The sequence below is a fragment of the Meleagris gallopavo genome, chromosome Z (genome assembly GCF_905368555.1).
Source record: "Meleagris gallopavo chromosome Z, MGAL_WU_HG_1.1, whole genome shotgun sequence".
Classification (NCBI taxonomy): Eukaryota; Metazoa; Chordata; class Aves; order Galliformes; family Phasianidae; genus Meleagris; species Meleagris gallopavo.
Genome location: NC_139435.1, coordinates 44706576 through 44721456, shown reverse-complemented (window position 1 = coordinate 44721456; position 14881 = coordinate 44706576). Strand labels below are relative to the sequence as shown.

General features: G+C 36.2%; 1 protein-coding gene across 3 annotated transcripts in view; it reads right to left on the bottom strand.

Annotated features, from left to right (window-relative positions):
- Positions 1–14881, bottom strand: part of MSH3 (mutS homolog 3) — a 111591-nt gene that overhangs the window by 18046 nt on the left and 78664 nt on the right. For all 3 annotated transcript variants that reach the window (XM_085214323.1, XM_085214325.1, XM_085214324.1), the window contains 3 exons: positions 14281–14388; positions 11585–11699; positions 7651–7808 (listed from right to left, as the gene is read on the bottom strand). In XM_085214323.1, the coding sequence (XP_085070449.1) occupies positions 7651–7808; positions 11585–11699; positions 14281–14388 (381 nt within the window). The remainder of the gene's footprint in view (positions 1–7650; positions 7809–11584; positions 11700–14280; positions 14389–14881) is intronic.

Below are 14881 nucleotides of genomic sequence, written 5' to 3'. Positions count from 1 at the left end.
TATGGTGAAAAGCACCTGGAAAACATCTTCCATTCAATTTCTGCCCTGATAGAAACATCTTCTGTTTCCTCATTCATATACCACACTATGTTGCGCTTTCCAGTTTTCTCAAGATTTCTTACAAAATACACTTTGAACAAGCCTTGCAACACTTAGGCTGTTAAAGTAAATTATGCAACTTTGAATACCTTTCAAACTTTAATGATAGTGACATTCCAATCAAGGAAATAAAAAATAAATACAAACATCCAAAATTGCCCAAATGTTTGCAGGTGCTAATAAAGTATTTGCTTTCCATCATTACTTTTATCTGTACCAAAATTTATAATGATGCCATAAATAGGTACATTTTATCTGGTTAAAAAAATTGTTTATTTAGAGAGAAAATAGTGAGTTTGCCCACGAGTCTCTTCCAACTTCACACACTTGACGAAATAGTAATATAAGACTGACAAGTTGTCAGAATTAAATAGCTGTTATAGTATTTCAGGAGGTGGCACACAAATTTCCTTTGTAAGGAACCTGACCTTTTTTTGAAAGTCAACTCCATCATTTAGTGATCAGACAGACATTTTGCATAAAACATACAGTAAAGAAAAAAACTGCAATATATCCGATGAAGATTATTTAAAGAAAAGTGGATTTAAAAGGCCCAGATTTTATGTCTTGGGTTGTTGTTTTTTTTTTAGTTGACTCTGAAAAAATGTTTCATCACAAAACTCATCTCTTAGCTTTAACAGCTTTCTTTCTAGATTATCGTGTCTCATCTTCTGGACCACGCCAGAGAAAAATTAAGTCTGTGAGACCTCAAAACAACTTCAGTTGCTCCTAAAGATCTCTTGACTATATAAAAATTTAAGAATTTGCCACATTAGTCAAAGTTCTGTTTTCTAAATCACTCATGGGTGGAAGAAGCTGGCCATTCTCCTATACAGGAGAGCAATATGCCAGCCAGCAGCTGACCTTGGTTTGTTTTTTCATCTCAGCAGAGTAACAGTCATGCTTTTCTGTACACAGTTAAGAAGACTTGACAGAGAAAACATTATCTCTTGAGTTCTTTGCATCTCAAGTTTGTGTTCTACAAATGATTATGCCACTAACAATACCTAAGATCCTTCCATCACAAGTGGAAACAAGCAGAATACAGCAATAGGATAGACTTCTCACACAGACCTCTGTATACTTGTAGTCTTGCAGGGGTTACACAGGCAGGTTATGTGAACAGGCCTAAGGCTGCAGTCACAAACTTTCCCTATTTCTTGGTCAATAAATTCTCATTTAGGTGGCAATTCTTACAACATAAAAACAATATTAATGCAAGCATTGGCAACGGCTCTAGTGCCTTAGGAAAAAAAAAAAAAAATTATTTCAATATATACAAATGCCCCTCCCTCTTCAGGTATTGGCAGAGTGGATCGCACTGCACTTTACTGGCATGGGTCCTTCAGCTCCCTGGATGATGAAGATGAGAAGTGTCAGTCATATCACTTATGGAGGGATTCAAATACTGCTTTTTCAGAACTAAAATCAAGTTCACACCCATGTGAGTGTACAATTCTCACAAATTTACATAGAATGGCTCATAGGTCAGATTTGCAGATTTTTGAATCCATTGAAGATAGCATGATCAGCAGCAATCCTTTACAGGCAGCAAGGGAAGTGCTGTCACCAGTGGCAAGCGCAGCACAATGCATTGAGCTATCCATTTTGAGAGACTCTGTGATGAAATGTCTTGGCCTTCAAAGCAGCCTCATGCCAACAATTGCCGTGAAGTGCTGGCAACCTGCATGTCTTACATAAAACAAAACAAATTAAACTGCTGCTTATCCAAGCAATCTACAGCTATCACTTAATAATGTGTATTGCCAACCTCCTCCACTCCTCAGTTTTCTTAATATACTTTCTTCGACAATTCAAACCCAATTTCTTTGCCATCATGAGGATTAAAGGCAGTAAACAGAAAGAAAGTTCTTTGTGAAAGAGAGAAAGTGCATGGGAGTGTAATCTGCACACATGTCACTGATGCTTCTTTGTATTCCTGCAACCTTTAAGCATGTATTGTCTAATTGAAATGCAATTAAGGCACTGTGCAGAATATTAGTTCAGACAACTGAAGCTGCCCTTTAAATGCTATGCCCAGCTCGGCTAATGATGTAAAAATCTCAGTGGAACATGCATGTCCCTCTAATGTGACTGTGCATACTAATGTATGACCACTGGAACAAATGAAATGGTTTTCATACTAATGCAACAAGAGAAAGCTTGGTAGTAAATATGCTAGAAAGGAAATTCTTCTTTTGCTCCTTACCATTTCCTAGCATTGGCAGCTGTCTCCTTAGAAGTATTCCTTCTACTGGCAGCTTATGATTTCAATAAATTAATTCTTGACATTTTGAATACAAAGTCTTCAGTAATTTGAACTATTAACTAATTTGCTTATTTCATCTTCTACCTCCAAATTGTTATAACATTCTTTGTCTCTCTCAATTTTGAAAACACATTCTTATAAAGAGCTACTGGTGACCTACAGGAAGTGGATAACAGGTTTCTAGGAGTAAGAAATTATTTCAATAATGAATCAAGTGGGAGCTTTTTACAGGTCAGGTATCCTCAGCAGCTTAACACTATCTCTTCTCAATGCTATTAGGTCAACATAATTTCTTTCATTAGTTCCTCTATGTGTGTGTGTCCACGCTTGCTTTGTCATTCTACAAAACACAGAAAAATATTAAATAGTTTCAGTGTCTGAGTAACTAAATTTGTAGAAAAAACTAACACAAATGGAAGGTTAATTTAAAAGAAAAACTGAACCTATTTACTGCACAAAGAACTCTGAATGTGAATTTTTAAACATATCCAAGAATTAAACACTCAAATCCCATTAAAAGTCAGTGTACTTTCAACAGTGACCTTTACAAAACTCTTCTAAAATTCCTAACTACGATGAAATTGATTAAGTGAAATACTGTGAGTGATGGCTGCTTGAAAACATTATCCTTTACTGAAAGAAAAAAGAAAATACCACCTACAGAACATCCTCTAAAGACAATATCCTCCTCATTACTTATCTGTCCCTAAAGTAAAGTGCACAGCAGAAGATCTGAGAACTAGTAAGTTAATGTATACAGTTTTCAAATAGCTTGATTCATGAAGAAATGAATAAGGGTATGTAGAATTTCAAATGAGAGATTTATTCATACACTTTTAGTATAAAATACATAAATTAATTCATATACAGCTCTAAATAAACACAGAGAAATACAGAGAATTAAATGTAACACAAACTTTTTACTCCGTATTTCACAGTTCCTCCACATTCTTTCACTAGGATGAGGACCAAAGCACTGCAGTGGAAATAACAAGACTGTTTTTACAAATAAAAAATGTTCGAATCTGGGGATAATCCGCAGGAACACTCAGAGACTTACTTAAGAAGTAGTAAGAGAAGAGAACAAGAGACTGGAAGGAATTACTCTCACCCTCAAAGTTTTCAATTAACAGATTAATAGTAGCAGATCATCTGGGTTTAGAGGTATTATGCACAAAAAGGATCTCTCCCTTTCCTCCTCTTTAGAATGAAATTATCAGCTCTTCTCTGTATTTTGCCTGTACACCTAGTAATGAAGATTAATCATTTCTATTTTCACTGCATTTCTAAGCAAGACATTTCCTTTAAACTACTTTTTTTTTTTTTTGCAGCTTTAAAATGCTTAATAGAATACAGTACTTAAAGTCAATTTAGAGATGCTCTAATACATAAATACTAAATATATCCAAAGTAGCAACCTTTCAGTCTCCATGGAAACCTTACTTAAAACACAGTATATAAATCCTAAATGAACAGTAATCTCTTAAACCTATATAAGCTCACTCTTGGAAGATGCAGTCTACAAACAAAAAAAATACTGCAGTATAAAGTCTCAATATTCAAAAAAATTTAGCAAGAAGCAGAACTGCTGGTGCTCCTAATGCTTGGAACTTCTCATATCATCAGCCTGTAAAGCACCCCTCACAACCGGAGTGCTATGCTAATAGCAGCATCTAAAAAACAACACACCATGGCAGCAAGGAAAATAACTTGGAAACTGACATCTTTCTGTGCAATGTTTTCAAAAAAGTAAAAATACACCAAAGTTATCAACCACAAAATCCCATTTTCCAGTGAGATATCTGTGGCCTGAGGTGGCAGTGAAAAAGGGATGTCTGCATAACTCCATCCTATTAAAACAGTAACAACATACGAAGAAAACAAAATAAAAAAGCTCAACTGAGGGTGAATTGCAGAAAGAGCATGAAGAGAAATCTCTTCAAGCTCATCCCCTACCAGATGAGAGCTCTTGGCAAAAGGTGAGGCCTTATAAATGTAAGGTCTGCTAGTCAGAGCATTAAAGAAACTATGTAGGAGATATAATGTGACATCTGAATTTATTATTTCTTTCCTCCAACCAAGGATTACAATATATAAAATAGTAATTTCCTAGGGCTAAAAAATACTCTGGATGAAACACCACGTTAGCCTGTCCTGACAAACTTGCAAATTTTAAGACATTTCCAGAACTCAGAGGAAAAAAATAAATAAGTGTCTGCTTCCTTGACAGTCTCTGTACACCTTGAGCCTCTGAGCTGTAGAATCTGGTAGAGGTTGAAGATCATGCATATAGTGAAAACGAAGAAGTTAAGCAAAGACTAGACTGGGCACTAAAGACCACTTTTTGGCTACTGAATATCATGATGGGACAGAAAAAGCACTGAGAAACCATCCATGCAGAGACTCCAGATGATCATTACTTGGATATATAGAGCTAGGAAGGCCCCTATGCTCCATAAGCAGAAGCAAAATTATGATAAAAGAAATCTCCTAAACATTTGTCCTGGAAGGAGAGCTAAGGCCATCTAATCTAACATCCTGTAAATTCATAGCAGATGGATAATACTGGTCCCAGGACACAAAAAGAAGAGAAAGGTTTAAATATGCACAATTCCACTGATTATCTTTTACAAAAGATCAGCGAATATCCTGAATTTCTGAAGGAATCACAAGAATGGTTTGGTTTGGAAGAAAACTTTAAGATCATGTAGTTCCAACTAGACCAGGCTGCTCAAAGCCCCATCCAGCCCAGCCCTGAATGCTTCCAGGGAGGGGGCATCCACAGCATCACTGAGCAACCATCCTTACAGTAAAGAATTTCTTCCTAATATCTAGTCTCAGTCTCCCTTTTCCAGTTTAAAATCATTTCCCTTTGTCCTGTCACTGCATGCCCTGATGAAAAGTCCCGCCCCAGCTTTCCTGTGTGCCCCCTTCAGATACTGGAAGGCCGCTATCAGATTCCTTCAGAGCCTTCTCTTCTCCAGGCAGAACAGCCCAGCTCTCTCAGACTCTCCTCATAGGGGAAATGTTCCAGCCCTCTGATCTTCTTCATGGCCCTTCTCTGAACCCACTCCAGCAGCTCCAAGCCTCCAGAACTGGATGCAGCATTCCAAGTAAGGTCTCATAAGAGCAGAGTAGAGGGGCAGAATCTCCTCCCTCAACCTGCTAGTCATGCTTCCCTTGATGCAACCCAGGATATCATTGGCCTTCTGTCTGCCTTCTGTGCAAGTGCACACTACCTGCACATGTTGAGTCTTTCATCAACCAACACTCCCAAATCCTTCTCTTTGTATTTATGCTTGGGATTGCCCCGACCCAGATGCAGGACCCTGCACTTGTCATACACAAACCAGCCTTTTTGCTTCCTGTTATTCTTATGCTAACCATGTAACAAATGCATTACTATTTCTATAAGTAATATATTTTCAATTCATGGTTGATTAATTTTAAGTCAATTAGTTAATTCATTTACCAGTGTAATGACAAGAATTTAAATAATTAGTATATTCATCTAGTGTTCATATTTCAATTTTGACACATTTCACGTTGATTGAAGAATGGCATATCCAGCTGAGAATCCAAAGCTAATTTAGACAGGAAAAAATAAATGATAATAAAAAAAATTAAAACTCAATCAGAGGATTGAGATCTGACTAGCTCCAAATTAAGTGGTCTGAAAGCTCACAGCCAGTAGGTGACTTGCCCTAAGCCTTTTTGGCTCAAAATTAAAAAGCATAAGGTAGCATGACAGAAGAAAAAAGCTTACTGGAACAGATGCAAAAATACCCACTACATAGAGAAAAGCTACATGGAATATAAGAAATGCAATGGGAATGGCTGAAACTTGTATATTCAAGGATTTCACACTACAGAGGACAAGAAACAATTTGTTCACTTGCTAGTGAGCACATAACAAAATGGCCTAGTGACCAAACCAATCTTTCTCAATCTTTCTGCTGAAAAAATCATGCTGTAGTGACAGTCATACATCAGAGGAAAGGGGATACTGAACTTAAAAGAAACAGATTTATGCTCTTATCGTTAGAAATTGAGTTACTGTGAACACAAAAGGGTACTCTATGTTAATCTGAAAACAGAGGAGACAAAAATAACTTTTCAATCATTAGCAACACTGGAATGTTTTTGCTGTAAAATAAATTACATCTTATGTATCTCTACATTCACTCAGAAGTGCTTGTTCAATCAACCAGCCAATTACTTTCAATATAAGTTGAGGGAAAAAAAGTTAACTATTTTGAATATTCAGCTCCAGTTAATTTTGGAACAATAATGCAAGTTCTTTTTTAATTCGTTCAACTGCTTACCACTGAAGTGCATCAAAGCACAGTTTTGTTCATTCTTTAAAATGACAGTGTGATGCACAAGAACACAACATCTTTATATGATGAAGCAATCCCATATGAGCAATATTTCAAATTCTCTGTTAAAAGTTAACTCTGAAGTGCACTGTGCCATAACATTTCAGGAAAGATAATTCTACTACAAATAATACTAATCTTTATGAAACTTAGAACCATAAATAATTATCCAGCTAAAATGGCATCACGAACACAGAACTTTAGCTGATCAAAATAGACAGGAAAGAGGACAGAAACAGAGACTGGATAATCCACAGTAATACCTGACTATAAAAAAAGTTAGTTGAGACTGCACTAGTAATCCTCAAAATTTATTCAGCTTTATTTTAAAAATGAGACTGATACCTGACATGTGAAATGAACTCCCATTAATTCATTGTATAAAAGATACATCAAGTAATTCATACATAAGACTGATAGTACAGGCAAGAGAATATAAGCAGGCCCAAATTCTCAGTCCCAAATATTGAAAGTATGTATGATTAGACTCACAGCAGAACTGCAACATGATTTTCAGAACTGGAAGCATTCATATTAGGGTGAATATCAATTAGGTACAGTGGAATACTTGGCTGAGATTTCCATTCAAACAGATGAAGTTAAACGTCTGAATCTTAATAAAGACATAAAAATTAACATTCGAATCCTTTAAAGACTCAAATATTCCAAAACAGTTACTGTAGTCAAAGAGCTGTCCAAAAATAAAATAAAATAAAATAAAATAAAATTAAAAAAAATCAAACCTAACAATCAGTACACATATTTAAAAATGAAGGAAAAAACTAAGTACACATTCTAACATTCTAAATGAAAAATGAAATTCACTTTGATGCATCCCCACACATTCACTGTATTAACAGTATTAAGAGTTTCATAAGCAAACATGAAATTTCAAAGGATTACCTGGTAAAAATACCATCCACAACGCCAATTGTTGACTCCTCTGCAGGAACATAGGAACCAATCTGTGCCATGACTGTGATCAATGCAACTTGCTTTATATAGGAGCTCTTTCCTCCCATGTTAGGTCCAGTTATTATCATGACCCTTTCACCATCTCTCTGGAAACACAAAACAGCGGTTAAATATATTGACTTCACATGAGTTGCATATAAGAAAGGCTGGTGGGTATGCATTTTTTCAGAAGTACAGGACATTTCCTTGGGATTAAGCATTCTCTGTGTGAACAGCTTCCTTCATTAGAGTTCATGACATTCACATCTCAAGAGATTATGAAGTCTCACATGGATAAATCTTCCTATGATCTCCCCAGGCCGGTGAGAGAGAAGCATAGCAATCAACATTCATTACTCCTGAGCAGTGTGGACAGACTGAGGAAAAATTTTCCCTTTCTTCATCCAGGAGCTAAGAAAGTTCTCCAAGAACTTTCTATGCAGTTTTCGTTGGAGAAATGGAGAAAAGCTTTCAGAACAGCCAGTGTCATCCAAATTTGTTTGTGATCTGGATTCCTCTCCAGTTAAGAGTTCTTACTGCTAAATGGGAAAAAAATCTGTGAGAAAAAGATCTGACCTACATGCTAAACCTTTCAACAATCCACATCAAAACAGACAGGCCACTACAAGAAATCAAGACGCTGATGACTTTAGCAATACTTGGCTGCAACACAGATGTTGTAATCAGACTGTGTCCAATCTCTGAATGATCGGTGTATCTAATCACTGAAATCCTAAGGAAAATGTTATTAGACACAACAGCTCATCTCAGCTGTAAGACTTCCTATAGTACTGAAACCCGTATATGACTCTAGAAAAAAGCATTCATACTCTGGTGCAGGAAAATACTATAGAAATGAAAACTCATCAATGAACCATTAAGCCTTCTCAGGACCTGAATCAAGACTAGGAAATCAAGTTATGTAAGGACTTCAGACAATCAGACAATCATTTCTACTGGGACATATAATGAAATCCGACAATTTACAGTCTAATAAAAAGCATATTCCCTTGCCCCATGGAAGGTGCAAGGAAGAAAGGACAAGCTGTGCATAACAAATATTTGCCACACTATTTAGGAAACCTGGAAGTCATCAGGCACTGTGATGATAAGAAAATTACAAAGTTCTCCGCAGAAAAAAAGCCTTGTAATCCTTACAGATTTGCTTTTCTTTTGGACGTCAGCTCTTGTCAAAAGGGAGGCAAATAACACTAACAGAATATATAACAACAGTGTTAATATCATAACGTAGACTATGCAGACAAGATATGCAACCAGTTATTATATGTAAAAGTTGTTTTCTTAAAAACAAACAAAACAACAACAACAAAAACATGTTCAAAAATAACTTGCAATAAAGTTAAAACACAGAAAATATCATTATCAGGAATAAAGGATGGATGTAATAAAATGCATATGACTATACAGAAACATAATTCATAACATTTTAGTCTCGAAGCTATCATTTCAATAGCACTGCTAAAACTTCATCAGGGCCATCACTTGGCTCAACACAAGAACTTACAGATACTGAAAAGCAGAATGAGTTAATCTGCTAAAATCCACAAGTTTCTTGCTCATGTTTGGTGTTCCTCCAGGGTCTCTCCAATCATGTTCTGAGATTGGAGGTCTGTCTGCAAGGCCAGCTTTCAGAAAGAATATATATATATACTGGAGCATCAGCTCAGGGAACACATCCACCCTTACAATGGCATGCAACCTTAAGCCAATATCTTACTGGAATATATGGTAAAGATAATGGATGTTTATTTCAAGGCAGAGCAAAGAAAGCTTTCCTAAAGTTAGGCTTCTGACAGCATTTCAGCTGAACCCATGACAGGAGGCATGTTTTCCTGCTGATTCAGACCAATCCATTAAAACTAGAGACATTTTAATAAACTGGATTCCCACCCACCTCTCACAAAAAAGAGAGAATTTAACAGTAACAGAGAAGGTGATTCTACCATGATTCTTGGCTTTGTAACACACAATATTTGGAAAGCCAACATAAGAAGGAGAATAAAAAGTAAATGATGATTACTGAATGAAATGTTGATTTTTTTCTAAGTGCCATCTGTCACTATTTCAGAGCTCACAAACAATTCTGAGAATGTTCTATGAAGTATTGTGCAGTATCTGTATCACTGTTCCGTACTTACAAATATTTCCAGATAAATGAATACAAGTTTGAGCAATGCTTACACCATGGCAATGATTTTACACTGACATCTGCTACCTTTTCTACATAAAAAGGCAGATATGTATTCAGAGGTAAGTCACAAGCATATTTTTATATTCATTAGGAAAAGAAATGTACTATGTAAAAAAAGATATAGACAAATAGGAAAAAAAGTAGTTTTTCAGGAAAGAAGAAAAAGAACCATGTAGGTTGCTCCAAAAGTAATGCTTTCTATTTATTTCCATGGAAACTACAACAGGTGCAAAGAGCACAATAACACTATTTGATAGAGCACATTCTCAGCTACAAAACACTGTTTTTCAACACAGTTGCTACCCTTTGCTATGATTTTTTTGCCCAGCACTGAACAAGAGCCTCATGCCAAGCTCATAACTTCTACATGGTGGTCTGGAAGATAGTTTTCTTTCACATCATTGCTGCAACTGATGAAACACATCTCCCACTGTGATCACATCCACTGGCTTGTCTCTGTAAATGTTTAGCAAGAACCAATGAATGTCAGTGAGTGCCATCTTTTCTGCAGTGAGGAATTTAAATCCACACCCTTGCTTCATCCATATCTCCACGTCAGATACTATTCTGTCACAGTGCCCCTCTGCTGCCATCTGTCACACAGCAACAACACATAACAGGATATGTGCAGGAAAGTTCAACCTCTACTGCTGCACCACCAGTATCTGCCTCTGACGTCATGGGCCGATGTCATAAAATAGGCATTACTTTCAGAGCATCCCTCATAAAACATGCTCATCAGAAACAGATATATGAAATAAAACAAGGTTATATTTTCAAACAAAGGTAACTTTTTATACCAAATATAGCTAATCTACATTATATGATGTAAGTAATATTGCATGAAGAACATCAAGGAGCCCTCTTTGATCTACTGACAGCGATATCAAAAAAGCAGTAATGTTCTCATTTCTCAACATCATGTTACTTAATTCTCTGTTGCATAAAACAAGTCAGTAGGACTTATGAGTAACACAGATGCTGCAGCTACACACTGGGGATCTTTATCTATGTTAGTATTAATAGCTTCTTAAAATTACTATGCAATATACAGCGTGTACACAATACTACAGTTTCAATAGTCAGAACTCCAAATTTGCATCATCAAATTAAGAAATACTGTATGAATTCTGTATTTCCAGAGAGAAAGAAAATGCATATTACCTTAAAAAAAGAATCTGAGCTATGTTAGAAATAATTTGGAAAACTGACCCTGTAAATGTGACACATGAATTTAAATGGTTCATAATTTTATACATTACATTCTTTTGGAAAAACAACAGTTAAGAACTAAACAAATTTGAGATGAAATTCCTACAAAAATGCACCCTCCCTTCTAATGAAACTGTTAATAATCCTGTAATTATTCACTTACATTTCAAAAATAAGCATTTAAAACTTTCATTTTCCTAATTTTCAGATCATCTTTTTTCCTCTCTATTATTATTTTTATTCCATTAAGCCCAAACAGGGTTGCTAAGACAGACTCTGACTGCATGATAACAGCAAAAGGACACAACTGATGTGGCTGTGTGTAACAGCATTTCTCCAACATGAAAGCATGCAGCCAGTTCTTAGATTAAATTATTTATTTTAACTTCCTGGCCAGGAAACAAATCACAGATTCCTTCTCCTGAGTGATTAAAGCTCAAAGGGTATCTCAGTACTTACTGATAGGTTAGTGGTGTTTGGAACATATTGATCCTGTTCTCCCAGTAATACATCGATCACAGGGTGCCTGCCATTTTTTATAACTATTTCTTGCTGATTATCTTTCACAACTGGTCTGAAAAAAAGAAGACATGTTAGTTTCAGCATGCACTGTAATTGATTACTTAGAACTTCTGTAACTAAAACCTGGTGGGGGATGGTAACCTACAATGGAGATTTTCCTGAAAATATACAAATGATACATAAAAAAAGAATTCATGCTAACAAATATTTCTAAAGATTGGCTTCATTTAGTTTGAAAAGTATCAGCTAATTAGGTTGCGATATTTTAAAGTATTTACATATTTTTTCATTACCTAGAAAACACATTCCAAAGAACCATTATGAACTAAAAAGTGAACAAGCAATAGCAAAGCACCCTGAGGACAGCAGACATTTGACCTCTCACTGCTGCAGCACGTCCTGCAAATTTCCACCACTTACGGATACATTTGATGTTTTCAGGTAGTTGTTTCTTCTCTCAAATTCGTTTAAGGAAAAGTATTGTTTCAAATGGCTCCACCTTAGCTACAAATTAGACTATATCCAAGGACACTACTAATACAGCATCCATAATTCTGCGCTACATACCAGTCTGAAAAATTCCACCTCAAAAAGCTGTGTGATCTTCACATAAAAAATGCAAATCAGCATAATCACTAAATTATGACTATGATTTATTTTTTGAGTTTTTTTTTTTGCAACCTAGTTCTCTTTTTTCATTGTAAGTGAAGATCAACATTCAGTGGAGAGGTAAATACGACAATGCTTCTCCAACATTTTCCGTCACAAGTATAAGCATTCTGTGAAAAGAGCAATAATTTAGGAAAGTGGCAATAGCTGAGAAGAGAATACTCAAAACCACAGAACTAATGCTAAATGATCCATATGGTATTTTAAAATTCTGTCCTCATCTTTGGAAATCATAAGATTTTTTTTCCTTTAATTGTTCAGGTCTCCTTCCACATGACTGGGAGACAAGATGCTATGGGCCTTGCTGCCTGTTCTGGTTCCACACAATGGGGTCTGCAGAAACAGAGCTTCATTCAAAAGGTTTATCCTATGTCTCCACAATGAGGCAAGCATATGTCATGCAGTGGGAAAAACTTGAATTGTTTTGGAATGAATCGCACGTGGTTGAGACATGGAAAAAAAAAAAAATAATCACAATCTGCAGAGTGGACAGCACAAACATTATGTAACCATGTCTGGGCTACCTACACTACTATTTTCACACACATAACTTTGCTGCCTGAGAGCCCTGACTTAGTTTATCTTCCACATAAAGGAAGAGCTTCCCATCACAGGTTTCCCACAGTGCCCTTTGGAAACTGTAAGAGGTGCTTACCTCTTTCCAACAGCTGTGGAAACATCTGGTAGGATGATTATAAAACTATCCTTACTCAGACAAAAAAAATCTGCTCTGAAATGCTTGAATTAGTTAACATGAAAATCCCCTTCAAAATTAATTATTGACATCTTCCCTGTGACTGAAGTTGAACTGAGAAGACTCCTGCCTGCCAGTTTACAAGCTGTTAGTCTCTCTTTAACATCCAGTGAATTATTTAAACTCTGTACAGTGAATTAATAAGATTTCTGTTTGTTTTCACATCTGAGTATACAGAAATAAGGGAGCAATTTGATAGAATTTGATTTTGATAGAAGCACCCGAGATCCCAAGAGTCCACAGGAGATCAGTATTATCTGTAATGCTGTATAAAAGCAGAAGCATATGCAAGTTGATTTCCCTTCATCCTCATACATTTAATTAGCTTCACTAATTCAGATGGCTGTCCATAAGTAACTGTCTGATCACTTGTGCACAGCCTCACAATGAAAACATTCACTGGAGACTGCGGACTGGAAATCAACTCTTTACAGAGCTGTCTGAAATAAACCTCAGAAATAGTAACTAGCAGCCTGTAGGGCAGCACTCACAAGTAGTAACTCAGTGCATGTCTGTGGGGATAAAGACCTCTTAGTATGGAAATGGGGAGCCTAGAGAGAGTGACTGTCTTTATACAGAGGCAAGAGATAGGGCTTGTGATGATAAAGGAACACATAAGCTACAAGGTGGACATGCTCATGAAAAAGCTTTGAACTAGTCTCTAGGGAAGCAGAGGCTCATGTCTCCTCAGCACAGAGAGCAAGAAGGACAGCCTTGGCACCAGCAGAGACCCAGGCTGCACTGTCTGGTGTGCATGAGCAGGTCTTTGTCAGAGAGATGTGAGCAGCTCATCTTAGCTAAACACACTAGGATCCTTGGTGAGACATTATCGCTGCTGTAGCAGGTGGGACCTGTCTTCACCTGAAATACATCCATGAAACATGCCTCATACCCCATAGAGTCTTTAATACTAGAAAGATAAAAATAAAACAAATATTTCAGGGTGAACTTCAAAGTATATAATGTATCTTTAAGATATTCTCTGCCAGAGTCATGTAAAACAGCAGACAGACAAATAGAAGTCAACAAATGTGAACAGCAATGTTGAAGGATTTGAAACAAGGCTAGAAGCATGTGCAAAATCAAATTAAGATGAAACTATTGTAAACAGTTTTAATTATACATACTGTGCTACATACTCTCCACTCAAATTTACTTTAAAAATTCAAATTCCATATAAAATCCTAAATAAAAATTAAAAATTGATTACCTGCAGTAGTCTCCTTGTTTAGCCACCTGTGCCAATGAGAACAGACAGTCGATAGTTGCTAGGTGACCAATCGCTTTAGATACAGGGTGATAATGCTCACTAAAATGGCTATACCAAAACAGGGAAAAATAGCAGAAGGAAATAAGACGAAAAAATTAATTTCATACAAAGACAGATATATTTCAAAATATACCCCATCCAAGTTTTTCGAAGGGCTCCTATCATCTTTACATTACTTGAATTCAAAGCTCCCAGCAGTGTATTAAGTTATAATTTGATGACACAATCTTAATCAAGACGAACTTCATGATCCTATTGGAAGAGTGAATTATTTTTAAGTGCAAAAACGCAGACAAAATGAAATTCACTAGATAGCATGTGTAGGGTCTACAGATGATCCCTGCTGCCTAAATGAGGTCTGTAAAAATGCCACTGTTTATCACAGTGATAACTGTGTCAATTCACTTCAATCATAAGTCAAAAATATATGCCTGAACACAGGAACTGACTGCAATTTCAACAAAAATTGTTATTTACAACAGAAAATTTGGGAGCTACTTTTCCATTTAAGGTATTGTTTCCCTCAGTGCAATGATGAATT